Here is a 27369-nt window from a genome sequence, read left to right on the forward strand (position 1 = left end):
CACTCGAGTGAAGAGAGGTTTTTGTACTCTAGTCTTTCATTAGATCGTATCACTGTGGTACACTTTCGGTGGAGGAACTAAACTGGTGCTCGGTAAGTCTTTTTAATTCTCCAAACATACAATTTATGATTAAAATATTTATTACAGGTTTATTTTCTTTATTAGTTTTAACTCTGTGTTCATACGTAACTAAACTTCTTTTGTAGATATACAAAAATAAACAGATTTGATATCAGAATATATATAGCAGCTACTTTCTGTAGTTCAGTCAGTGATTCTGAATCTCGCTTCATATCGTTGTTTTTATAATTCAGTCTTTTTAAAAACAAGAACGATTTGTCAAAAAATATATAAATTCTGTTGATTCTGTATTTTCTAATTATAAAAACATATTATTTTTAGTTACAAAATCTTTGTTTAAATTTTAGTTATAAAGAATTGAAAAGTTGAAAAATATCTAAAAGAGATTTTTCTTTGGGATGTAAAACCTAATGAAATTTAAGCAGTCGGTGTCTTCTGTGTTTAATTTCATTCATGAGATTGAATTGAAGAATTGAAATATAAAGTGAGTCTGTAACTTGTATATTGTGTGTATATCAGCTCATTTCTAATGTTTTCTAATATATTCAGCAACATAATATTAACTTCATCTGAACTGTGTCACAACATTTCATCTTAAATTAGTCACATTTTTAGCTGTATTTAAAAAAAATAAAACATGAGAGGACTATTTAGCGCTGCTTCTTATAATTCAGTGCTTTTAAATACAGGAACGATTTGTAAAACCAAAAAAAAAGAAAGGAAGAAAAATATATATATAATTTCAGTTGATTCAGTTGTTTTCTAATTACGAACAACAGTGATATCATTTTAGTCACAAAATCTCTGTTTAAATTTAATTTATAAAGAATTTAAAAATATTCAACAGAAAAAAAACACTAATCAGTCGGTGTCTTGTGTGTTTAGTTTTATTTATGACGTCTAATTGAATTAAAATGTATAGTGATTCTGTAACTTCTATATTGTGTGTATATCAGCTCATTTCTAATGTTTTCTATTATAATCAGCAACATAACTTAACTTCATCTGAACTATGGTCACAAAATTTTAGCTTAAAATAGTTATATTTTATTAGGTGTAAAATAAATTTAAAAAACATTAACAGAATATTTATCATAAAATACTAAACTACTGGAATCGAAGCGGTCAGTGCCCTGCTTTAGTTTAGTTTTCTTTCTGAAGTTTGATATAAATGTAGGCAGTGATCGTGTAGTTTGTGTTTATCACATGAACTGTGATGAGATGGTGATCGTGACTGCGCTCCTCACGTCTGCTGCTGAAAGTCCTGTAGAAATGATGTGAACGCTGCAGAAGAGTGTGTTTGTGAATGTGTTGTGTTTGTCTCCTGCAGCTGGTCCCACAGAGAAGCCCTCGGTGTCTCTGCTGCCGCCCTCTTCTCTGCAGATCTCTGGAGACTCAGCCGCACTGCTCTGCCTGCTCAGCTCTTACTCTCCACAGGGGGCGCAGGTGAGCTGGACGCTGGACGACTCAGAGGTCACCGAGGGGGTCGTGACCAGCGCAGAGAGCGAGCGGGACGGCCTCTACAGCCGCAGTAGCGTCCTGACCCTCAGCAAAGCACGCTGGGAAAAGGGAGAGCAGTACGTCTGCAGAGTAACACATGATGGAGCTTCTCGTGACGCCTCGCTCCACAAGAGTCGCTGTTAGTCGCTCGCAGTGCTGATGTTTCTCTCCTGAAGATGAGCCGTATCTGAGTGTCCTGTGTCAGGCAGGATTCACGTGAGTCTAGTGCTGCAGCTGTAGTCATTTACTGTAACTCAAGACTGAAAGAGAGCTCTAGTGTCAAAGCACTGGCTGATCTTTCAATCTGCTGTGTTTGCTGCAACATTCAATAAAGCTTCTCAACAAGCTCCGTTTGTGTCCGACCACATCATTCCACAACTAACAGATCAAGACGCATGTAGTGTTTTTCACAAGCTCCATCAGTAGCAGTAAATGGAGTCAAATAAAGCTCTTGGGGTTTGAACATGGTCTCTGGAGACAGAGCTGCTCTATTCTGAGACCGTCACAATCACTCCACCCTGACCATGAAAATGAGATTTTCAGACCGTTTGATTGGTCCATAATCTGGACGGAAACAGATGGGTTTCGCTTCTCTAGTCAAGCAGAACAGATGTTACTCTCAGTATATTTAAATTACGCTGTTCTAATTTTTATTTTGAATATTAACATTTTAAGAACATCGTAAGAATGCACTTTTAGCAAATAGCACTTTTACCTTTAGTGTACTTATGTAGTGAATTAATGTGCTTCATAAAATATATTAAAATTACTTTTAAAAAGCAAACTGAAGCTCATTATACGCTCATTACATAAATATTATTAAGCAGGCCTTAACATGGTTGCTGTATAACTGTTACTTTAAACCCATTAAAAGGTTTAAAGGATGGTTTTGCTATTTTCATATACATAAAGTAAACATACAATATACTTCAATTAATAGTAAAATAGTATGTTTTATATAAATATAGTGAAACTTCACTTAAGTCGTGCTTGTCTTAAATATATTTCTTAAAAGACAGAAGAAGTGATTGAATGAATTGATTGACATTATATTTAACTAAAACACTGACTTAGTTTCATCAGGAATATAATATTTGTGTTGTAATGATATCGTGTTATGAGTGTGTGTTCTCTGATCAGTGTTGTGTGTGATTGTGTTGTAGAGCAGCTGCAGTATCTCTCAGCTGTATCAGTGCAGTCTCTGTGACTCTGACTCACAGCTTTTTGTACGACTCTTTATCACTGTGTGAACACATAACTACCACTGATATAGTGTACACTCATACAGTAATAATCTCCTGTATCTTCAGTCTGGACTCCTCTGATGGTCAGAGAGAAATCACTGTCAGATCCACTTCCACTGAATCTAGATGGAGTTCCTGACTGGAGTCTGTTTATGTAATAAATGAGGAGTTTAGGAGCTTCTCCAGGTTTCTGTTGATACCAAGACACACAGCTACCACAGCGAGTAAGTGTTTGACTAGTTTTACAGCTGATCGTAACAGTTTCTCCTTGTTTGATGGATTTTATTTCTGGATTCTGAGTCACTGTCATTTGTCCCCAGCTCTCTGAAAAAGACATTTTAGCTGTTTAGTGAACATTTTGACCAAATATTATACTATAACTTTTCATAAAATATTTACCCCGAATACAGAGAGACAGAGTCCAGATGAGGATGAGGATGTTGTTCATTGTAGTAGTTGATGATGAAGATTGTGTTGTGTTCTGCTCTCAGTCATGAAGTGTTAAACTCACAGCACTATAAACACTCTCATGTAAAGTGTCTCTATGTAAATGATCTTCAGTCTCAGACCGCAGATGAATTCATTCAGTCACGTTATTCATATATTCTCTAAACTTATTTTGTATGTAAATATTCTCTTTCTCATGGAGCAGGAGTGTCTCTCTCTGTTTTATTTCAGTTTTATCTACATTATAAAAAGAATGTAGATAACTATTTTATATGGGCCGGACTGTCAGGATCCTTTCCTGACCGTCATGTGTGTCCTGTCTTTGTTTAATGTTTCTTTCTTTGTGTTTGTCATGTGCTTCTCTTCTTCTGTCTCCTTGTTTCCTGTTACCACGGACTCTTGTTTAGTCCTCGTTTGTCTGAGTCTTGTCTTCTGTTCCTCTTGTTCTCTGTACTTTTATAATGTTCTTGTCTCTCTCTTGTGTTGTTAGTTTGATAACTCTACCTGTTGTGTTAACGTCAGTGTTTGTGTAGCCAGGTATAACAGGCCCATTGATAATATTATAATAATTGAGTTCACTAAAAAAAAAAAAAAAGAAAAAGAGAGAGAGACTGTTTATTTTCTGTATCTCTATTTGTTCACATCAGCAGATTTTTTAGTTCTCTTATCGCAGTTGTATGCATCACACAGTACGTATTCCCACGTGGGTGTACGTAGCCTCAGCAGTCAATCAGAGGTTACGCAGGTCACGTTCAGCGTGTCGACACAGAGACAAGGCGCGGGTGCAGCTTCTTCCTGTTTTTTCTCAAATCATAGCCAGACAGACGGGGGTAGCTGTGTGCTAGCAAGGAGACAAAACCAGGACAAAATTTTGAAGGTTGCCTTAAAAAAAAGGAAAAAAGAAAGAGTCGGAGCACATTTCACCCAAGATCCGGAGTCGTGTTATAGAACAAAGGAGAGAAGTTACGTCGGCTAACCTCTTGCCCTTTTGTCTGGGAAGTTGCCACGAAGTCCATCATCGTCGTGTTACACTTTGATATACCCGGAGCAACGGTGAGATATGTGCCATTTTAGCTGTTGCATTTTAGGTGCTATTATCCCTTGTTTTCCGTGTGTTGAAGGGAAACAGTGATGATATTAATGTAATAAGTAAACTGAAGTGCATAAAGTTAAGTTCTCAGAAATTATATACTTAAGACTGAATGTTGTACAACGGAAAGACAGAAGAATGAAGATTTATGTCAAAGTTACATGTAAAGGGTTGTGTTTTTTGACATTTTATATCCTGATTGATGCATCTGAGAATGAATGGTATTGAATGTAAATTTTCTGACCCGGTCTGCAGGTCAGGTTTTTTTTTTTAGGACGGATGTTGTCCAGAACCAACATCTTGCTGATTTCGATGGCGAGCCAAGTCCACTGAGGAAAGTCCAGCACCGATTTCCCTATTCACCCCCACATAATACTTACCTTACAAGTATCTTTGGAACAAGGTGAACTGCACAACCTCTACAGCAAATACACCGGAAACTATTTTTTAAATTTTTGTTTAAGGGCCCGACGGACATTCTTTTATTTTCTAGTGTGCACACTACTACTTTTATTTTTGTAACTTTTGGGGGTTATTCCACATTTTGTACAAACCGAACAGGTCAACTGTCAAGTGTAAACAATATAAGAGTGGCTACTCAACTGTTACTCTTGTGTCTGCCTTATTTTTGATGCTCAGTACCGTGGCTCCTGTCGAATTTGGTATCTTCTGATTCTGGTCCAGGGTCCATTACTAGTAGAGGCTATTATTATACTGTAATTCACTTTTATATCGTTAAAATTGGTTACATTTGCTACTGTGTCTCCTCAATCTCAGAGTCTTTGATTATTCCCTGTCTAAAGTTGTCTTTGTTTTTGTCAGTCATCTGTCCTGTCCGATCCGGTCCTGTCCTGTCCTGTTCTGTCCTGTGCGGTCCTGTCCATCTGGCTGTGGACTGGCTTCACCTCAATACTATCAGAGCTCTGGTCATTATCTTCTCAGTGTCTTCACCTCTCTGGTCAACCGTCATCTGGGGCTGGACTCAGTCTCCTCTCAGCCTGACTACTGTCTGGACTGTGTTCACTTCTCTCATCTAGTCTACCTGTTTCTTAAATAAAGCTGTTGACACTCACCGTGTTTTTGAGTCCTCTCTTCAGATCCCTGACACGTCATCAGCTTGAGTTCAGTTTATGAGAGCAGCTTCTAACTCTCCATTAACACACAAGTATGAAGAAAACAACACACATATTAAGAACTGTTTTGTTTGTCCTGAAGCTTATTGTTAGTCGGGTATTAAACTCAATCACACACCGTTTAAACCAGTCTTAAGTTGCTGAAGAATATCTGTAACAACAAACACATTGCATTGGTCAAAATGAATGATGTTTCTTTTATTCCTAAAATCATTAAGTAAAGATTATGTTCTTTGAAGACATTTAGTAAACTTACATTTTGATTAGTAATATGCATAGCTACGATCTTAATATGGATAACTTTAAAGGTGATCTTTTTTGACCAGAGAATCTTGTTTTTTAGAGTCTTTCAGGATCTGTATTTTCGCCACTTGATGGTGCCAATTTTCCTGTGTTTCTTTCTCTCAGCTAATTAGGTTTATTAGTCCCAGCCCTGTCTGATTACCTTCCCTATTTAAGTGTCTTTCTCTTTGTCATTTGTGTTTGGTTATTTTTGCTCGCTGGTGCCCTCTTGGTTCATGTTTAAGTTCTCTTGAGTCATCTCTTTTTCTTTGAATTTTTGTCCTTGGGCTTCTGATATTCTGATATTTTTTTGTCCACTCTTGAGAGAAGTAATTTGTCTTTTGGAGTAGTTTTTGTTTGGACTGTTATTTTTTTTGTCCTGGATATAAAATATGTTTTTTTTTTTTGACTTTTGTGTCATTTTGGGTTCAACACTTCGGTGGGAGAATATCTTATTACGGCACTAGAGACCCATGTTCAAGTCCCGGTTCTGACAGAGTCTGAGGGTCATTTAGGTGTTTTTTTTATTTCCAGGTGTGTTTTCATGCATCTTCACTGAAGAGATGATTGAGTTTGGTCACCCCACCATAAAGTCCAGATCAGTGAAGTGTCTCCGTGATGTTTGTTCTTCTGTAGGTTTCTCTCATCTTCTATGATCAAGGAGCTCAACTCAAGTGACCATCAGGTTCTCGGTCATCAGTCTAGACAAGGCCTTTCTCCATTAATTGCTCAGTTTGTCCAGAAGATCAGTTGTAGGAGAAGTCCTGTTTGTTACAAACGTCTTTCATTAAGAGAAAACACGTGCTTCTGTGAATCTTCAAAGCTGCAGATTTTGTTCTGTATAATTCTCCAGATCTGTGTCTCGATACAATACTGTCTCTGAGGTCTACAGACACTTTCTTGTACTTCATGTGTTTTGAGTGTCACGGCAAAAGCTGTAAATACTGATGTGCATTTTGGTTTGTTTGCAAAAATTTAAACTGACTTTCTAACCCGCTACATAGTAATGTCTTTCTACTTTAAGGACATTGACAAGAATGTAGTGGAGTGAAAAGTATGATATTTGTCTTTTAAAATTTGTAAAGTTAATGTTATAAGTTTCCAGAAAATAAAACAAAATCATTTAAATGTACTTTGTTGCTGTTTAACTCTGCTCCTAATACGTCTCCTGCACATTGACTAGGATATTATCTTTTTGCCTGATGTTTCACAACTATATCATATAAATGAATCCGCTCTGAAGTCTTTGATTCAATGTGTTTGTGTTGTTTGTGATCCTCTCATCATCAGCTGCAGTATCTCTCAGCTGTATCAGTGCAGTCACTGTGACTCTGACTCACAGCTTTTTGTACGACTCTTTATCACTGTGTGAACACATAAGTACCACTGATATAGTGTACACTCATACAGTAATAATCTCCTGTATCTTCAGTCTGGACTCCACTGATGGTCAGAGAGAAATCACTTCCAGATCCACTTCCACTGAATCTAGATGGAGTTCCTGACTGCCGTTGATCTGCTCCATAAATGAGGAGTTTAGGAGCTTCTCCAGGTTTTTGTAGATACCAGCTAAGACATGTTGTACCACCACAACAGCAGGCAGTGTTCCTGTTAGTTGTACACTTTATTTTAACTTCTTCTCCTGTGTTGGCGAGCAGCTGTGAAGGAGTTTGAGTCACTGTCACCTGCCCGATGGATTCTGTCAAGTGAGGAACAGTAGAAGTCAAATACTTTCACAAACTCATTTATCTTTGGAAAATACAGACATAAATAATATTGCAGACCTTGACAAAACACTGCCAGAGTCCAGATCAAGATGATGCTGAAAGTCATGTTTGTTGGTTGATGAAGAAGAGCTCTTGATCATGTCGAGTTCATAGAGATATAAGGCTTGTGCTGTTCATGCAAAACACCCTCAGTATGCAAAAACTAAAGATGAGACAGAAGAAACTCATTTATTGATTCAGAATCAAAGTGTTTAAATTCTATTTTTAGTTTACTGTACTTCACTACTGTAATTATTGAGGTCGATTTAGTCTCCACTTCTATGAAAATGTTTGAGATTGGCCGGTTTGAATTTGTGATCTGTGTATTTAATCACTTCATTCATATTATTCTTTTAGTCAGAAACTTAAACAGTATTATTGGCTCAATCTTGATCCATTGCTTTCATGAATCTTCAGTTATAATGAATCACCTGAGATCTACTACATTATGAAAGAAAAGATACACAGAGATCATCACTGCCCTCCACACCTGGATAAAAGAGAAACGTGTGAGATGCTGTTTGATGACTTTAATTGAGTCTTGGGCCCTGTCCACATGAATAAGTGTATTTTCTGAACCTACTTCTCTACTTGTTTGGATGTTTATTCACATTTAAACACAGTATCAGGTCGCTGAAACTGAAACTTGTTCAAAACTCTTTCCAGGGTGAAGATTTTCAGAAAGTAAATGAGTTCGATGTCAGAGTGTAAGATTTTTTTCAGGCGTTAGGTTTTTATAAAATACCTGTTCATGTGTGGACTTGGCTTTAGATTCAATAAATCCCAGAGTGATAAATTTACAATTAGCAAATGAACCCTGCTCAGTGTTTATATGAGAAACGCTAAAACAGTGTTAAAAGTAGCACTGAAGAAATAGGTGTGTAATAATATCAATAATAATAATAGTATTAAAATAAGCAAAAATGTTAACACAATTAAGCAGCATAATTTATTTATGCCCCAATGAGCAGATAATCTGAATAATTAAATGAAATTAGTCAATTAGGGAGACATGTAAAATGTGCAGAGCTCTGGGTCTCCAGAAACAAGTCTAAAAACCACTGCATTAATACCAGTATCCTCTATTCCTTTTCTATTCTATCTACTTGTTTTCTTTTTTCTGTTAATTATGAAATAAGAAAACTCATACTCATACTGTTTTAGGCAAAGGTTTTCATTGCTGCTGTAGAAATAAACCATGCACAGCAAAGTATTATTCATTTATTTTTTAAGTAAATCTGATCTGATAAAATAAGTGTAAGATAAAGTGATTACTTTTCATTTGGTCATGTGATCTCAAGATGGTTGACGCTATAAAGAGGGACCGATATTATGAAAAAACAGAAGCTTTTTCTACTGAGTTTTCAGACACTCACTGCTGACTGTGTCTGTCTGATTTATGTAGTTCACATTCATCAAAACACATTAAAGCTTCAAATGTTTTGCAGAACATGAACATGCATGAATGAATTCATCTGAGACTGAAGATCATTTACATAGAGACACTTTACATGAGAGTGTTTATAGTGCTGTGAGTTTAACACTTCATGACTGAGAGCAGAACACAACACAATCTTCATCATCACACAAGACTCAACTACTACAATGAACAACATCCTCATCCTCATCTGGACCGTTGCAGCTTTCATCCCAGGTGGAATATTTATTTGGCAGCACTTTAGAACAGAGAACACTAATGACCTTTCTTCAATATGTTTATTCTTTTTAATACACTTTCTGTAACAATGGATATTCATTAATTGTTTTTATTTTCTCTTCTTCAGAATCCAGAGAAGTCACTCTGACTCAACCTAAAGTTAAAACTGTCCAACAGGGTCAAAGAGTTACAATAGAGTGTAGTTTGGATGTAGCGTTAACGTATGATGACTTAGCCTGGTATCAGCAGAAACCTGGAGAAGTTCCTAAACTCCTGATTCATGACATAAATAGCCTTTATTCAGGAACTCCATCTAGATTCAGTGGAAGTGGATCAAACTATGGAAGTGATTTCTCTCTGACCATCAGTGGAGTCCAGACTGAAGATACAGGAGATTATTACTGTCAGAGTTATCATGAGATCAACAGTAAAGCTGTGTTCACACAGTGATAAAGAGTCGTACAAAAAGCTGTGAGTCAGAGTCACAGAGACTGCACTGATACAGCTGAGAGATACTGCAGCTGATGATGAATGAGATGTATCACTTTTTTCTAGATCACTGTAACACACAATAAAACAATGTTAATGGCACTAAATGTTTTTAGTGTCAAGTACTCAATAACTATATATTAATATGAGTCGGAAAAGGAATTGATTAGTTCGTCTCCTGAGTCTTTTAAACTAATTTCGGTACAGAACCTAAAGAGAGTCCAGAGTCACAGACAACCAATCAGAGCAGAGCTGGCTGATGGAAGGGAGGGGTTTACAGACATTAAGATCTGAATTGATTCGAATGAACCATATCGAAATCATTGCCAAACTATTCTAATATTAAAAATCTTATGACCCGACCTCTATATACATGTTTGTCGTCGTCTGACCATGTTTCCTAATAAGACCCACCTGCTCGTGGCCAACCCCTGCAGATGATCTGAAAGTTCTTACATTTTTTTAAACAAATTAATAACAAATGAAGCAATTATTCACATTTGTTCAGTTTAACCTATTTATATAAATTTATTCTAAAAATAATTCATACAAACAAAACACGGCGTGAGTAAAGTATACGATTACATAATTGTGATTACACAAGTACTGTATTAATTAAATACTGGGAATATATAAACCGCATAATCTACAAACAACATGAAAAATTAGAGACGTAACTGAACTGATCTATGAAACATCAGTCAATAAAACATTTTTTGGCACTTACATATTTTAACTAAAAATATATTGCAACCTTTACAGCCTACAAATGAAAGAAAATGTCTATTTTTTTAAGAATATAGTTATAATTAGACGTCAATAAAGAGGTCCAAGTTTAAGAATACACTGAAACTAACCTGACAAATGAACTGTTATGTTTGATTTATTCTGTATCTTTCTGAAAGTGTTAAATCTAGATTAAAATGGAGTCTGATTTCGCTTCAAATCTGTGTCCAGCATACAGCAGATCAAACTGAAGACCATGAAATATAGATGAATGATGACAGACACTGATGTACAAACAACAAACACTGACTGTGAGCCTAAACTTCACAAAACCTATAAACTGATTCTTCAAATCTGATTGGTTAATCACAGAGTTGTTTCAGGATGAACAAAGACGTCACACTCAGCTAAACCAGGTTACAGGTAACTATAAAGTGGGACTAAATATCTTAATTAGAAACTGAAATAAATGATTGATAAATGTCTCTGTAAAACTGATCACTTTCTAAAAGAAGAGAAAACTGTTAACATGGTGCTAGTTTTTCATGAACAAGCAGCACACAACCTTTTTCCAGACAATGTCAAATCTAGTGTGTGATATATAACTGAGAGAAATAATTATAACTGGGCTGTATTTCTTTAGTACATCATGTATGTAATAATCTGTGAAGTGTTTGATTCAGTGAGTTTGTGTTGTTTGTGATCCTCTCATCATCAGCTGCAGTATCTCTCAGCTGTATCAGTGCAGTCACTGTGACTCTGACTCACAGCTTTTTGTACGACTCTTTATCACTGTGTGAACACCCAGCTACCACTGATATAGTGTACACTCTGACAGTAATAATCTCCTGTATCTTCAGTCTGGACTCCACTGATGGTCAGAGAGAAATCACTTCCAGATCCACTTCCACTGAATCTAGATGGAGTTCCTGACTGGAGGCTGTTTATTAAATATATCAGGAGTTTAGGAGCTTCTCCAGGTTTCTGTAAGTACCAGGACAGACATGGTGGGCTGCAGCCTGTTAAAGGAGTGCTGGCGGTGCATCTCATCACTACAGTCTTTTCTAGTTCAGTTGTTTGAACTTCAGGAGTTTGAGTAACTGTGATCTGTCCACTGGAGCCTGAGAGAGAAATGTAATATAATTAAAGTATACGCATCAAGGCAATTTTTTAGTATACCGTAGGCCCTTACCATAGCTAACTTTATTAATTATACTGTTTCAAGCTCTCATCATGTACCTTGAGTACAGCACATCAGTGTCCAGATGAGGATGAGGATGTTGTTCATTGTGGTGTTGAGTCTTGTGTGATGATGAAGATTGTGTTGTGTCCCTGCTCTCAGTCAGTGAAGTGTTCAAACCTTACAGCACTATAAACATCAGAGCACTGAAGCATGTCTGATGATGTAAAGAAGGGCGGATTCACAACAGCTTGAGCTGCACTATGTACTGTATTATTATGGGTAATCTATCAATTTCAGATACAGACATTGTTACTTATTAAAGCCATTATTTTTTTCTTTAACTCACTGACTGTGGTCTTGAATGCAGCATCACTCACTATTTTATATAAAAGTCAATATTAAATAATCTGTACAAGTGAGGTGCATCAAATGGTGACATCAGTTGTGTTTTGGGGGTGTAGGGGGACAAATTCAACATGGGGGCTTGTAGCTGTACATGGAGACTGGGACAACAGAGCAGGGACCAAATGCAAAAACTTTATTTACAGTATGCTTTGATTTTCAACCTTAGTCAGATTTCAGCACTACACCTGCACAATTAAAGTGCATTGGCATGTAAAATGAGCTTGTTCCAGTTTACAGACTTTAATACTTACATAGTCTAGTGCTTACAAACCCTACTTTACTGCAAAAAGAGTTGGCTCTTTCTGTTCTTCTCTTTCCTTCAGTTATTTTGCTTGTTACTGTTTAGACAGCTGTGAGGACTCGATCCTTACTAAAAGCAGTATACAGAGTAATCGCAGTAGTAACTACCTCATCACAGTCAAACAAAGCTTATGTGAATTTTTGTGAAAAGTATATGCTTTATTGAACACAGTACTTTAGCAGTCGACTGCTGTTAACCACTGACCTGGCTCCCTGAGCATAGTGTTTTGTTTGTTTATTTACTTGTTTACCTTTTTCATGCCGTTTTACTCATTTTTAATTATACATTGTAAGCATTTAATCTGATTAAAAATAATTCAGTTTAATGTGTTGAATTAATTCATCTTTATATATAATGGTAAAAAATTATATATATAAAGGGTCTTGTAGCTCAGATAAGGTCCCAGTGTGGTTTATCTTATGGCATTACATGGCCTGCTTTAGCCCAGATCTTGTAAACACAAGCAGTCTGGCTAGCGCTATCATTTCACGCCACACGGACCAGATCATCTTTGCCCACGTGCCAGATGTGGGCTGATCTGGGCAGACACGATGTGGCTATCTGGGGATTTGTTACATTTTGATGGTCTGTCTGATTATTATTGTTATATATTATTATTATTTATGTAACTGTGATTTAATTACTCACCCCTTTTAAAATGTAAATCACAATTCATTCTTTCAAATTTTATGTTAAATATGTCATTGGACATCTAAAGAAGTATCACACATTTATAACAATAAATCCTACCATCTATTTATTTTGTGTTATGAGTGTGTTCTGACTAGTGTTGTGTGATTGTGTTGCAGAGCAGTTGCAGTATCTCTCAGCTGTATCAGTGCAGTCACCGTGACTCTGACTCATGCTTTTTGTACGACTCTTATCACCGTAGAACACCCAGCTATTACTGATATAGCTTATAGCCATACAGTAATAATCTCCTGTATCTTCAGTCTGACTCCACTGATGGTCAGAGAGAAATTGCCCCATGCTCAGCTCCATTTCCACTGAATCTTGATGAGTTCCTGAGTAAAGGGTTTTAATGTAGTACACTAAAAGTTTAGAGCTTCAGGTTTCTTCTGTAGGTACCACGCAGACGCAAGACTTGCAGTTACCATCTGACCGGCGCCCACAGAGCTGTTGGTTTTACAGGTCAGAGTCATCAGTTTGTCCGCTCTGAACATGTTTCTTTGTTGAGTCTGAATCACAGTCACCTGTCCTGCAGAGTCTGGAAGAACAATTAAACGACATGATATTTAAAAAGTTTTGAAATAACTTTAATAGATAACTGAATGTAAGGTCTTACCTGGAAAATACATCCCTAAGATCAAGAAGAATATGACTAATGCTGGCTGTAGTTGTTTTTGTGATGTGATAACAGTATCAGTCATGAAGTGTTAAACCTACAGCGCTATAAACTCTTCTCAGAGCACTGAAGCATGTCTGATGATGTAATGACTCTCACTATTTAAATCATTCACCTGAAGACTGTAGTTCACTCTCGAAGACAGATAACTGAATGTGGCACAACCTGTAACTGAATTCAACTGAAAGAATTATGAAGAACATCAAGAAAATCATCACTGATAGGGACTAAAATGTTGCAAGTTAGTTTTAATTCAAAGTAAATTAAGTCAGATTTAAATTGACAAGTTTCATTAATAAATCCACTGGTGGACAAACACTTAATAAATGATCATAAAAACAACCAGTATGGACAAAAATGGCTATATTCTTCAACACATGTAGTGTTTTTCAGTAACCGTTTCATTTAGATTTAGATTACTATTTAGATTACATAGTTCTGCAATATTAATATTATGCTTTGCTGGGCCAGACGTTTATGTTAAGAGTTTATTCACATGCTAGTGACGCCCCCTCTAGAATAAAACAGTCAATATCACTCTAAAATACTTTAATCTACAAAACAGTATTGTTCTTTTATTTAACTGGGGTTTAATTCTTTGAAAAATAAATAAATAAATAAATAATAAATATATTTTTTTTTTTGTTGTTGTTCATTTGTTTGAGAACCACACATGTATGTCCAACTTATATTTAGTAAACTATGGTGATTCTTTAGGAAGATATGGTTACTTTACAGGGCAGATAATAGACTTGATATTAAAGAGCAACATAGATTTATTTACAGTCTTGTTGTTCGATGCTTTGGCAGTACTCTAATGTGATTTTCTGAGTTAAATGTTCAGGTGTTTATTAAGGCTTTGGTGTTCATTGAGAGCAAGTACACTGTTAAGTTAATTAATATGAATAAAATATTTCAGGATGAAATGTCATTTAAATGTATAAATTAAAAAATAAAACCTTTATATTACACTATTGTAAAAACTTCTTATAAAAAAAAACAGTTAACTTTCACTTATAATTTTAGATAATACATTATTATTATGTCTGTTTTGATGAATATTTTGTCTTCTCTTTTACATTGAAATATTCAGGGTTCACTCACTGAACCATGAAAACACCTGCAAATGGAGGAAATTATGAAACTATTTTGAGTAGTCAAATGATGAACCCCAACCACTGAAACAGATGACTGTTGGTTCTGTGTGTGTTGACTCGGTGTAGTCTGACTGTATCTTGAAGCTCCTGTGAAACATCTGCTGATGGAGCTGATCTATTCTGAGAGGAACAGAATGAGTCAGGACTAAAGAGAGATGATGTTTGTTCACTGAGACTCTCAGCAGTCAGACTGAGCTTCCCAATGATTGATCAACCATTTACTGTTTTGCAGTAAAAACTATATATGTGTGTGTGTGTGTGTGTGTGTGTGTGTGTGTGTGTGTGTGTGTGTTGTTTGTGATCCTCTCATCAGCTCAGATACGACTCTTTATCACTGTGTGAACACATGTTTGCTGTTGATGTAGGGAAAACTCTGACAGTAATAATCTCCTGTATCTTCAGTCTGGACGTCTTTCATGGTCAGAGAGAAATCACTTCCAGTATCTCTTGTTCCTGTCACTGAATCTAGATGGAGTTCCTGACTGGAGGGTGTTCATTTGATATATGAGGAGTTTAGGAGGTTCTTCAGGTTTCTGCTTATACTAATATAAGTGACCAACAAAGTAATTTGGCAAGTATTTCTTTTATTTTTACACTGTGAATGGGGCAATAAATCCATCCCTACCTAGCCCTATCCAACACATTCTGATTATTTCCTCTTTTTTATGACTTTAATGAGATTTAAAAAGGGAGAGAAAAAATAGTCAAAAGTCATGTTTGAACCCGAGTCACTCGCATCAAATACATTACAGCACACGTATCTGCCCCGGAGCTGATGTTTCTGTTAATAGACACTATATTTATTAGCAAACATTTATTAATTTGTGTATTTGCAAAATGCTGGACTTGATTTTAGAACCTTTTCTTTTATGATTTCATGCAGGTTTCTTTACAATGTTACATCCCTATCATTGTGATCTTCTGCTTTATACTGTTCAGTGCTTTGATGCAACCTGTGATGTTAAAAGCGCTATATAAATGAAAACGATTGATTGATTGATTGATTGATAACCTTGTAACGCTTGTGAAAGAGCAACAGTTGACACGAATGTGAGAGAAACAGTAAAGACATGACTGAGAAAGCTTGTGTGCGTTCAACAGAGTACTTACAGATCTGGACAGATCTCATGGAAAGGTCGACTTCTTGAGACTGACTCTGAGAACAATCTTACTCTTTTCTTTATATGAAGTGCTGCTGGTCTTATGTCACTGCAGGAGTGTGTACGGTGGGTTCTTAAAGCAGTTTCATATTCTTGACAGGGTATTAAATGGGTGTTTCTGTTTCACAGCTTTGTTTTGTTTTACCTTGTTTCAACTACAAGTTATTTGTGTATTATTACAGCAATGTATATATATATATATATATTGTGTTGGAAGGAGCCAACGACAGACACAGTGGGTGTGGCGTCAGGCCTTTTATTAAAAGAAATATACAAAATAAAGTGTCCAGGGGGGAAAAGTGTCCACAATAAATGGGGGAACTGGTGTCCTCGTCGTGCTGCAGGGGAAGAGCAGGTCGGGTAGTGTTCCAGGGGAAGGGTCCAGGTAAGGGGTGGAGTACGGCGGCTGCACACGCTCCTCTCTCTGGTCCGGGGCGCAAGGGGCAGCGGCTTCTTCCCGTGGCTTCTCCATCGCTTTTTTCCCGGTCGTCAGTCAGACAGTGTCGTGTGGTTCAGGCTGATCGGGCTAAATGCTGCTTTCTGTGGGGAATAAAAGAAGAGCGGTTAGTGTCGGTGTTCATGGAGGCGAAATGCTCCCCGTCAGCGTGCCGCATGGCTTTCTTCTGCCGCTTCGCTGATTGGGGGCAGCTGGGACTGATCAGCCTGTGACAAGCGGGTGCACATGTTCCTCGCTGCTAGGGACGCTACTGCCAGTGTCTGCTGGGGGTAGAAAATGCAGTTTTGGGTTTAGAGGATTTCGATAGGGGTACCTGCCAGTAGCCCTTGGTCAAGTCCAGTGTGGAGATAAACCGGGCCCTTCCCAGTCAGTCCAACAATTTATCGACGCGAGGCATGGGGTATCCGTCAAACTCTGAGACCTCGTTTAAGTGGCGGAAATCTTTGCAGAAACGGAGGGTGCCGTCGGGCCGGTACCATCACTATGGGGCTGGACACATGCTACGGGGCGGCTCAGTTACTCCCACCTTGAGCATTTGTTGAATTTCCTCCTCAATAGCCTGCTGATGAGCCTCTGCGACACGGTAAAGCCACTGCCAGACATCAACTCCAGGATGCGTCCGGATCTCGTGCTCGATGACCTGGGTCCGGCCGGGACTAGGGGAGAACACGTCAAAGAACTGACCGACCAGGTGCTGGAGCTCCCACGTCTAGGCAGCTGAGAGATGGGGTTGGTGTCAACAACCAGGGGACCGGTGGTCACAAGGCCGAGACTTGGCCGTCCTTCCCTTTCCATATTTTGAAGAGGTTGGCATGGTACAGCTGGTCAGGTCTTTGGTGGTCGGGCTGGTGTAGTCTGTATGTGACCAGGCTGATCCTTTCCACCATGGTGTAGGGTCCCTGCCAGTTCACTAAGAACTTGCACGCAGCCGTAGGAACGAGGACCATGACCTTGTCACCGGGCTGGAATTCCCGTGGTTGGGCTGCCCAGTTGTAGTGCAGCTGTTGGGCCTGCTGAGCCTTGCACAGGTGGTCCCGGACTAACGGCATGACGCTGCCTATCCGTTCCCTCATCTCCTTGACATGCTCTACGACGGTGCGATGGGCTGCCGGCTGCCAGTTCACCCTAACCCTAGCTTCTGGGGTTTCCTTGCGCGGCTCGTGGTGGACGATGCAGCCAGCCAGCCACGCGCGTGCAGGGGGTGCCGGATCTTCCATTGAAATCGGCTCATTGTGAGCAGAGGGAACCGCTGGCCTGTTGACTGGTCGTGGCATGCCCTCTGGCGCCCGTCGCTCCTGGACCACCCCCTGGGGAAAAGGAGGCGCTCGCTCCTCAGACTCCTGATGTTGGGCCGCGTCCGCCAGCTCCACCGCCTCAACGAGCTCCATGGTGGTAGCTGGGTTCCTCATCCTGACAGCTTGTCTGTGTAAGCGGGGAAGGGCTCTCAGGAATGACATGCTCCGCCACCTGACCCACCATTGGGGTCACATCGAGGAGCCAGTGTTGGGTGAGGCGCGCGAATTTGCCCGCTTGCGCTCGGGCGGGGAGGTGTGGGTTGTACTCCCAGCTGTGGAAAATGGGTGAAAGGCTGAGCCAGGAGAGAATCTCTTGGGGTACTTCTAGTTAGCTCTCTGCCGCCTCGCCGAAAAGGGAGAAATACGCACGCTGTGCCTCACCGGTTAACAGGGGCCAGTATCCGTGCTCACTCCTCAGGGTGCCAACCTTCTGCTTTGGCAGTTGTCTCGAACATTTGCAGGAATGCCTCGGGATCGTCATGTGCGGACATTTTTGGTAGCATTTTTGGCTTGGGCTCGGGGGTCAGGCAGCGGTATGCGTTGGGCAGCGGCGGACCGTAGGGCAGCGAGCTCCTGCTCCGTTTCGGCCTGTCGAGTTGCCAGATGCTCAACGATTTGTTGCTGATGGACGCTGATCTCGGTGAGCCGTTGTAGCAGTTCTTCCATGGCGGGGGAGGAGCGCTATGCCAAGCGATAAACTAAAGGGGAGATAGAAAAAAAAAGAAGGGGGTGAAGATGAGATCACTTGCCGGTGTTTCTTCACACTCTTGCCCGCATTCTCCACAAGTGTGACAGGGTGAAGAAACACACAGCAAGGAGGGCTCAAATCAAAACCTCGGAGGGTGGAGTTATTTAACAAAGAAAGATTTTGTAACACTTTGCATGTCTTTACAGTCACTTTTGTTCAGTTTAATGCATCCATGCTAAAGAAAAGTAGATTCATTTATTTAATAACTTCACATGTGTTGAGGTTTTTTACACTTGTTCTCAGTTCTCATTTACCAAACCAGTTCAGACACGCTTCTTTGAAAATGACTATATATATATCTCAGTACCTGACATCAGTGATTCTGGTCTGGAATCAGGGTCTTTCTTGGACACAGCAGCAAAGAGGACGGCTGTGAAGGACAGACTGAAAGCTGCCGGTCATAACCTCATAACACTGGTCCTGTAACGGAGCAACGATTGACATGAATGTGAGTGGAGCCTAACGACAAGCTGAGTGTGTCATCATTACATTTCAGTGTGATATTGTCTCAAGGTCAGTTTTATTGAAGTTTTTTATCTGTACTTCCCCTCTGACAGCTGCAGATTCTTTCTCTCTCTCTTTCTGTCCTTCTTTTATTCCTTTCTTTACTCTTTTTTTTTTTTCAGGAAGCTGACAGAATTAAACTGACCGTACATAAAAAGCGAGAGATATATTGCCATATCATTTTCTCCATAAACTTTTGCACAGTGACTTCCTCACAACACTGACACATTCATCAAAACCAGAATTGTGATGAAGTCCAAAACAATTGCCTGATATTAACACAAAAATATCAGAATTCAGAGGAATTTAGTAATTTCTTGAGCTCTGAAATGGGATTCTTGCTGTAAAGGGTTTTAACAAATGGGTTTAATGAGAGTTTAACAAGTCAGGGATAAGGTTACCTTCTGACTTTCTTTGTGAGGCCAGCATCGTCACATTTATTGATTGAAGTGTTTCAAAAGAAACTTCAAAACTTCAGGAGTTACGCAGTTTATTGCTAAATGAGCAAATAATGTCAGATCATTTCAAACCTTTTTTCTATTTGTATTTTATACATACTCAGAAATAAAGGTACAAAAGCTGTCACTGGGCGGGTACCTTTTTAAAAAATACACTTTTGTACCCATTAGGCTCAAAAATGGACCCTTTAGGTACAAATATGTCCCTTTAAAAATCTACCGCCCCAGTGACAACTTTTGTACCTTTTATTTTTAAGAGTGTATTTGCACTAAAAGGTATAATATACAGTATTATCATAATTCACTGTGTTCATGTTTTATCCTAATCCTTAGAAATAGCAGAATGTATCACTTAAAGTGTAACATAACAAATAAATACACACATTAACCCTCTGTCCACTAAAAGACACACTGCAATCATCTGCAAATGTACACGCTTTATTCAAATATATTTACACTAAATGTATAATTGAAATTACATTTCTTTATATGATTCAATTAATTTATAAAACCACAAGCTGGATTTAGACAGCACAGACTCCTTTTGCCAACCAACTAAAAATCTATTACATCTAAACATTAATAAATATGAATTATATGTACAATTTAGTGTCTAGTGCCTCTGTCTGTTCCTCTTATTTACACAATGTCCCATTTCTCCCTTTTCTCTACTCTCTATCTGATTTCTAGCTCTGGTTTCTGCTGGTGCTGTGTGTTCAGCTCCTCCAGGATCCACACAGAGCTCCTCACGGACTGAAGATGACCAGGAAGCAGTTCTCTGCACTTCCTGTGTCACTTCTGCTCTCCCTATACAAACAGTCGAAAGCATTGATCCAGACTGATCCCAACAACACAATCCAGCCGTGACTGCTGTGATTCAGAAAGTGTGTGTCACTGGCCTTACACCTGTTCAGTTTAACCAGGGGTGGCTCTCAATGTCCTCTAAACTGGGCCGGTCTGATGCCGATGCACGGAGACACCAGCGAATCAGCTGACGGCACTCTGTTACATACAACACAGCCTTCAGCAACACAAAAGCACATGCTTCACCTGGATCTGGACGTGATGTCCGTCTCTTGCCTGTAGACAGCTCTCTAGGGAAGGTCAGCCTGCTTTTGGAGGTGACCCTGCGTGCTCCTCTGAAGGGGAAACAGCCGCACAGGATGCTGTAGAGCGTCACCCCGACCGACCAAACCGTAGCCGGTCCTGCGTGATAACGGTGCTGCCGAAACCACTCAGGAGGGGCGTATTCAAGAGTGCCTGAGAGACACAACAAGACCACAAACGTCCGATCAAAATCTTCCCTTTGGTGTTCACAAACACATGACTGCAGTGAGATCAAAGCAACCTGCAAATTGTTGGTAGGCCGAGTCTTGCAGCAGATCTCCACAGCCGAAGTCCAGCAGCTTGATGTTGTGGGACTCAGTGGAGATCAGAAGGTTCTCAGGTTTGACGTCCCGGTGCAGGACTCCGCGGCTCTCGCAGTGTTTCAGCGCCGTGATCAGCTGCAGCAGGACCTTTTTGGCCAGAGTCTCCTCCAGACATCCGTTCTCCTCGCAGAAACTCTGGAGATCTTGGCAAGGAACAGGACGCTCCAGGATCATGGTGTAGCGTCTGCGATGGTCGAACCACTCCAGCAGCTGCAGGACGTTTGGGCAGGCAGGAGGCGAATTGACCAGGGTCATCAAAGCCACCTCCAGCGGCAGCAGACCCTGACCTTCCTGCAGAGACCAAAGATCCATTACATCCAGAGCTGAATGCAGATTCACAACAGATTCACCTTCAACTCACCACGTTCAGCGTCTCAGGCGCCCTGCTTTTGCAAACGTACTTGATGGCAACCTGTGAACAGATAAACCACAGGAAATCACGCATTCACTGATATGGCCATTTCTAAAAGCTGTTTGAATGAAGCAGGGAAGGAAACGTCTTACTGGCAGTCTGTCGGACCTGCGTATCCCAGCATGCACCGAGCCGAATCCACCTCGGCCCAGCAATGGGCCCTTGGCATACGCTTCTGAAACGCACAAGAAATGTATAAACAGAACATTTTCTATTAATAACTGAGTCATGACATCTTTGATAATCCTGACCTCTGCGGGAGCGTTTGGCTGGTCTTGTGTTGGAGGTGGACGGCCCTTCATCCTCCCGGCCGCCGCTCTGCCGCTTCCTCTTCCTGTGAGGCTGATCTGTGGACACAGAAACAGCCAGGTCAGAAGGCAGAGGTGCGATGTATCCTGGTAGCTCTTGGCTCAAGGGCTGCTCTGGGTCACGATCACCAGAGCCTCGTCTCCCATCCTCCTGAGCAGCCGTCTGAGAGATACCAGCGCTCCTGGATCTGGAGCGGCCCGAGGCTGAAATATTACACACTTACAATACTTCATACTGTTTTATTAACAGTCAATAATCAAAACATATCAAAACATTAATCAAAACACACAGTTTATCTGTCACGTGGAACAAGATACACATCACTTAACTTAAATATAACAGGTTGCACAAGCTGTCAAACAATGCACATACCAATAATAAATATCCTAAAATAATCAATAAAAAAAACATACCTCGTCTTTCGTCCGAGTGAGCCATTGATGACCTCCTCCAAACTCCTCAAAATAAGAAAATAGGGAGAAAGAAAGAAAATTAATAGAATAAAATGAAATACAATAACAATACAAGACACGAGTGCAGAAATAAGTTTAGTTATAGAACAAATAACAGTTTAAAACTCTTCTCCAAGAAAATCCGCTGATCTCCGTCTGAAATAAAAGTCTTCTTCTCGGGAATCCTCCGATGAGCTTCAGAAAGCAACAAGATCTGATCAGAAAATACTCAAATGTCTCCTCGTCTCACAACCAACAGATAGCGATGGGTTCGAGTGTTTATATATTCAGTCAGAACTCATAACACGCGTCGCTATAGCAACTAAGACGCGAATCACGACGGCGCTTACGTCAGTTCCGCATCGCGCGTGCATGTCAGCACGAGTTGAATATTTATGCAATTATTCATTTCTATTTTAAATTTAATTATGATTTTAATTATGGTTTTTAATCTAAACACTTTAATTATTTAACAACTTAGCTCTGTTTCTAAAATAGTTTTAAATCAGTTTTGTTTATACATGAATGTGCGTTTTTAAACGAACGAGTCAATGATTCAGTTAGACACTCATTAAGAACAGACTCCTGAATGAATCAGTCTTTTGAACGAATCATTTGAACGTATGATTCGGTGATAAAAACAGTTACTTGCCACCAACTACTGGCAGTTTTAGTTTCATTTGTAAACTACAATTTCAGATTTAAAATCATTTAATATTTTTGTTTAAAATCAGTTCACATTTCTGTATTAAATGTTTTGTGTGAAACCATCTTAAAATAGACTACTGTAAAAAATGCTGTTCTCACTTAGATTTGTTGTCATGTTTTCAGCCAAAATATCAAACAATTCTTAAATTAAGAAGGATTTTCTCGACATTAAGTTTACTGACAGAGTTTTTGTTAGAACAAAATAACTATAAAATTTTGACTAATTTAATCTTTCCTTAAAACAAGACAATAATTTTGATTTGTCTAGAAAATCTAGATATTTTGTCCAGAAACAAGACAAAAAAATGTAAGTAAGACAACCATAATGAAAGAAATTGCTTGAAAACGGCATATTGACATTTGTATATCATATTAAAATCAGCTAACTAAATGTATTACATATAAACTCACTCTATTTGTTGTGCTGACTTTTATTAAAAATATATCAGAACAATTTCTGACATTCCTAAAGCATCTGAAACCCTGAAACCTAAAAAATGACTGGTGATTTAAAAAAAAAAATCACATTGATTTTGCCTTTTTGATGTCTATTCATGCCATTTTTTTTCTACAGAGGACATAAAATAAAATATGAATAAAATATATTTTTTCAAAAATGTTATTTTTTTCTTATGACTTAAATAATGTAATGACATGAAAATATACTTAATTCAAAAAACATTTTTTTTTCTATGAGTCAGGAGGAAAAAGATAATTAAGTTATAAAAGACTAATAATAATAATTTCTTCCACGGATTATTTTGGTCTCGCGGGTCGAGTCATGCTCAATACGTACCTGTTTGAAGAAGAGCGGACCACATCAGATTTTGAGATGTGGCAGCACAAATAGGTTTGTTGTTGATTATTTTATAAGCCTACTTTTTTTATATTGTGCATAAATTTAAGGCAGGTCGTATTTTTGCTGAAGTGTGTTTAGTTTGAGTCGTGGCAGGACAGACAGGTATATGCTGTTGACCTCATTCTCAGTGTACTCTGTTGTCTTTGTACTGTGTATAAAAAAACACATTGAAATTTATTCAGGTTAACTGCGATTAATCATTATTGTTCTCACTCATCGTTAATTTCCTTTTTTATTTCTCATTAATGCATATGCTCTACAAACATTGAATAATGTGAATTTACATGGAAGTGAACAGATTATTTGTAGCTTTTTCTTTGCACTACGTAGAAAGGAATTGATAGAGACTGAGCCTGCTGTGAGGGACACAGCTGAAAGGAGAGTCTTCACAGAGAGTCAAGTGACTTTTATTTTGTGTGCGTCTGTAATTTCGTTATTTAACATTTTCATAAACCACCCACATAAACTACTTTAGAGGTCTGCTTAAGAGTGACTGCTTAATGTCAGTTAGAATTTTTTTCTTCGTTCAGATTTTGGCAGAGTTCAGTCAAATATCAGGCAAAACCTGCAAACCGAATTCTTTCAGGAACCGGACAGATTCACAGACCGTTTCATTGATATTTCACAGATTGATGTGAGCTCCTCATACACACCCAATTCTTTTTTTTTCAGCTGTTGGTTTTTTGTTGTTTTGTATGGTTTGTGCAAGCAGCACTATTAAATGCTTTTCACAATGTTGTTTAATTGCAGAAATCTGACATCAATGGCAGACGAACAGCTGTCCTCTATCTCCTCTACCTTCCACTTCTCCTTGAGAGAAGCCCACCGAGTTTTACAAGACATGTTTTGTAAATTGTTTTGTCAGTCATATCCTAATAAAAAAATGGCTTGAATGAATGAATGCCTTGATTTAAAAACTAATTTTTTTTTTTAAATACTATTAAAATGTGACTGATTTTGTCTTTTTGCTACACACAATTATAGGACTGTAATGACGAAAGAGAGATGTCTGGTGTTTGGTTGGCATACTCACGGTGATCCCTGAGGACTCACTCAATGCATCTAAACGCCACATGCGGTCATTTTGGAAGGGATGAATGCGTTGGATGACGTGGGAAATCTTCCTCAAACCATGTGCCTGCTTTTCGGCCTTATTTATGCTCTGAATTTAGAGTATCCTCCCATACTGAAGAACACTTTTGACTTCATTCAGAGAGTGATTTTGTCACTTGGACACAAGGCTCTCAAACCAAAAATACAATTAACTAATTAAGGACTGACCTTTACTTCATTACCAAATTGGTAAATTAGAATAGAGATGAGTCTTTAAAAGAACTTGCACTCTTAAGAGAGCTAGTAAACTTGTTTAGGACAGTTTGTTTTCCAACACTGTTTCCTGTTGGAGTACTTGCCGTGTGCACAATGTAAAGTCGGGTTTTAGAGTAAAACTTGGTGTTAAACGGAAATTAAGGAAGTTTTAAGAGAACTTTGTTAAAATGGTCTATGTTTGTGTACTGTTTACTGAAAATTGGCAGTGTGCTTTTTTTATTCAAGGTGAAGATTTTTATTAAAGAGAACTAACTAAATAAAAGATTTTGAAGAATTGTTTATTTTTTGAAAAAAAGTGAGGAAAAATGATCACATTGGATTATTTCAGATTCCACTATGTACAATTTTCAGTGTTTTTGATTTTGAAGGCATGGCTTAATATTCTTATTGAACAAATAAATGCCATTGTGATGTTCCAATATCTGTTGTCTGTCTTTGTCTAAGTACAACTTACTTGAGAAATTTAAGGCAATCAGTTTCCAAACATTGCTCTAGTAATGTGACCAAGCAGGCCTGTAAAGGGAACTCTTTTATTTGAGTTACATGTACTAAGATTGAATGTATATCGGATTTTAACCAAACTTGTCATATTGAGTTGTAAGTACTTAACTTTATTAGTAACCTGTACAAATAAACAAGTAAAATACACAAATCTGTAGCAAGTTTAATGAACTCACAAATGATGAACTACTTGAGGCAATCAGTTTCGATAGGTTTTTCAAGTAAATTCAACTTATTACTATTTACAGTGTTCATCAACTATTTTGTCGTGCAGCATTCGATACTATCGATCACCACATTCTCTTGGATAGACTAGAAAACTAAGTTGGCATTAGAGGAAGCGCCTTAGCATGGTTTAAATCATATCTATCTGACCGCTATGAGGAGATATCATATCGCTCACAAGTGAAATATGGAGTTCCTCAAGGCTCAGTGCTAGGACCGTTACTTTTCAACCTGTACATGTTACCTCTGGGAGATATTATCAGGAGACATGGTGTTAGCTTTCACTGCTATGCTGATGATACTCAGCTCTATATTTCAGCGCAGCCTGGTGATACACACCAAACTGAGAATCTAACAGAATGCATAGTCAATATAAAAACTGGATGATGAGTAACTTCTTAATGCTAAATTCTGAAAAAACGGAGGTGCTAATAATTGGACCTAAAAACCCACATATAATAATCCAGAACACAGTCTAAGACTTGATGGCTGCTCTGTTAATTCTTCATCATCAGTTAGGAACCTAGGTGTGCTGTTTGACAGCAATCTTTCCTTTGAAAACCATGTTTCTAGCATCTGTAAAACTGCGTTTTTCCATCTTAAAAATATATCTAAATTACGACCTATGCTTTCAACCTCTAATGCAGAAATATTAATTCATGCGTTTATGACCTCGGGGTTTGATTATGTAATGCTTTATTGAGTGGTTGTTCTGCACGCTTGATAAACAAACTTCAGCTAGTCCAAAACGCTGCAGCTAGAGTCCTTACTAGAACTAGGAAGTATGATCATATTAGCCCGGTTCTGTCAACACTGCACTGGCTCCCTATCAAACATCGGATAGATTTTAAAATCTTATTATTACCTATAAAGCCCTGAATGGTTTAGCTCCTCAATACTTGAGCGAGCTCTTATCACATTATAGTCCTGCCCGTCCGCTGCGTTCTCAAAACTCTGGCCATTTGATAATACCTAAAATATCAAAATCGACTGCGGCCGGCAGATCCTTTTCCTATCTAGCACCTAAACTCTGGAACAATCTCCCTAACGCTGTTCGGGAAGCAGACACACTCTGCCAGTTTAAATCTAGATTAAAAATCTAGATCTTTTTAACTTAGCCTACACATAACACACCAACACACTTATATTATTTAAATCAGTTAAAGGATTTTTAGGCTGCATTAATTAGATTCACTGGATCCGGGAACATTACTCCTAAAACACGATGTACTTGTGACATCGTAAAAAGAATGGCATGTATGCTAATATTAGTCTTGTTTCTTTCTTAATCTGTTTCACAGTTTTTATCCAGACTAGATGGTGGATCAGCACCCAGAGATTATGTTCATCAGAGACCAGAAAACCTAGATGCGCCCGTGGACAGATCACCAGACCCTGATGGACACACACACACACACACACACACACACACACACACACACACACACACACACACACACTCTCACTCTCTCTCGAAGTCATTTACACTATCTGACACAGCTGTGTTTTTAAAATTGAACTGGCTCCAATTGGTTTTCCCATGTTTTTTCTTCATTCTGTATGGATGGGGTTTTGGTCCCTTGCCGCTGTCGCCTCTGGCTTGCTTTGTTGGGGACACTTAACTTCTAGCAACTATTGTCGAATTGATTACAGAGACCGTCTCTGCATTTAATAACAAATTGTTCACTCTCGTTA

At 38.7% G+C, this 27369-nt stretch overlaps 1 long non-coding RNA gene, 1 pseudogene and 2 gene segments (V, D, J or C); 3 read left to right on the forward strand and 1 right to left on the reverse strand.

Moving 5' to 3' along the window:
- LOC122330411 overlaps positions 1 to 1928 on the forward strand; it is a 93263-nt gene extending 91335 nt beyond the window's left edge. The window contains 2 exon segments of the V gene segment in view: positions 62 to 92; positions 1412 to 1928. Coding sequence covers positions 62 to 92; positions 1412 to 1725 — 345 coding nt within the window.
- Positions 1 to 27369, forward strand: part of LOC122330413 — a 194512-nt pseudogene that overhangs the window by 112130 nt on the left and 55013 nt on the right.
- LOC122330429 lies at positions 3882 to 5434 on the forward strand. 2 transcript variants are annotated; one of them, XR_006248010.1, is made up of 3 exons: positions 3943 to 4325; positions 4618 to 4765; positions 5185 to 5434. It is a non-coding gene; the product is annotated as an uncharacterized LOC122330429 (long non-coding RNA). The 2 variants fall into 2 exon arrangements; XR_006248009.1 differs by having other exon boundaries at positions 3882 to 4325; positions 4618 to 5434.
- LOC122330422 lies at positions 7139 to 7616 on the reverse strand. The segment is given in 2 exon segments: positions 7139 to 7476; positions 7562 to 7616. Coding segments are annotated over 2 exon segments (387 nt in total).

Source organism: Puntigrus tetrazona, chromosome 25 (genome assembly GCF_018831695.1).
Source record: "Puntigrus tetrazona isolate hp1 chromosome 25, ASM1883169v1, whole genome shotgun sequence".
NCBI lineage: Eukaryota > Metazoa > Chordata > Actinopteri > Cypriniformes > Cyprinidae > Puntigrus > Puntigrus tetrazona.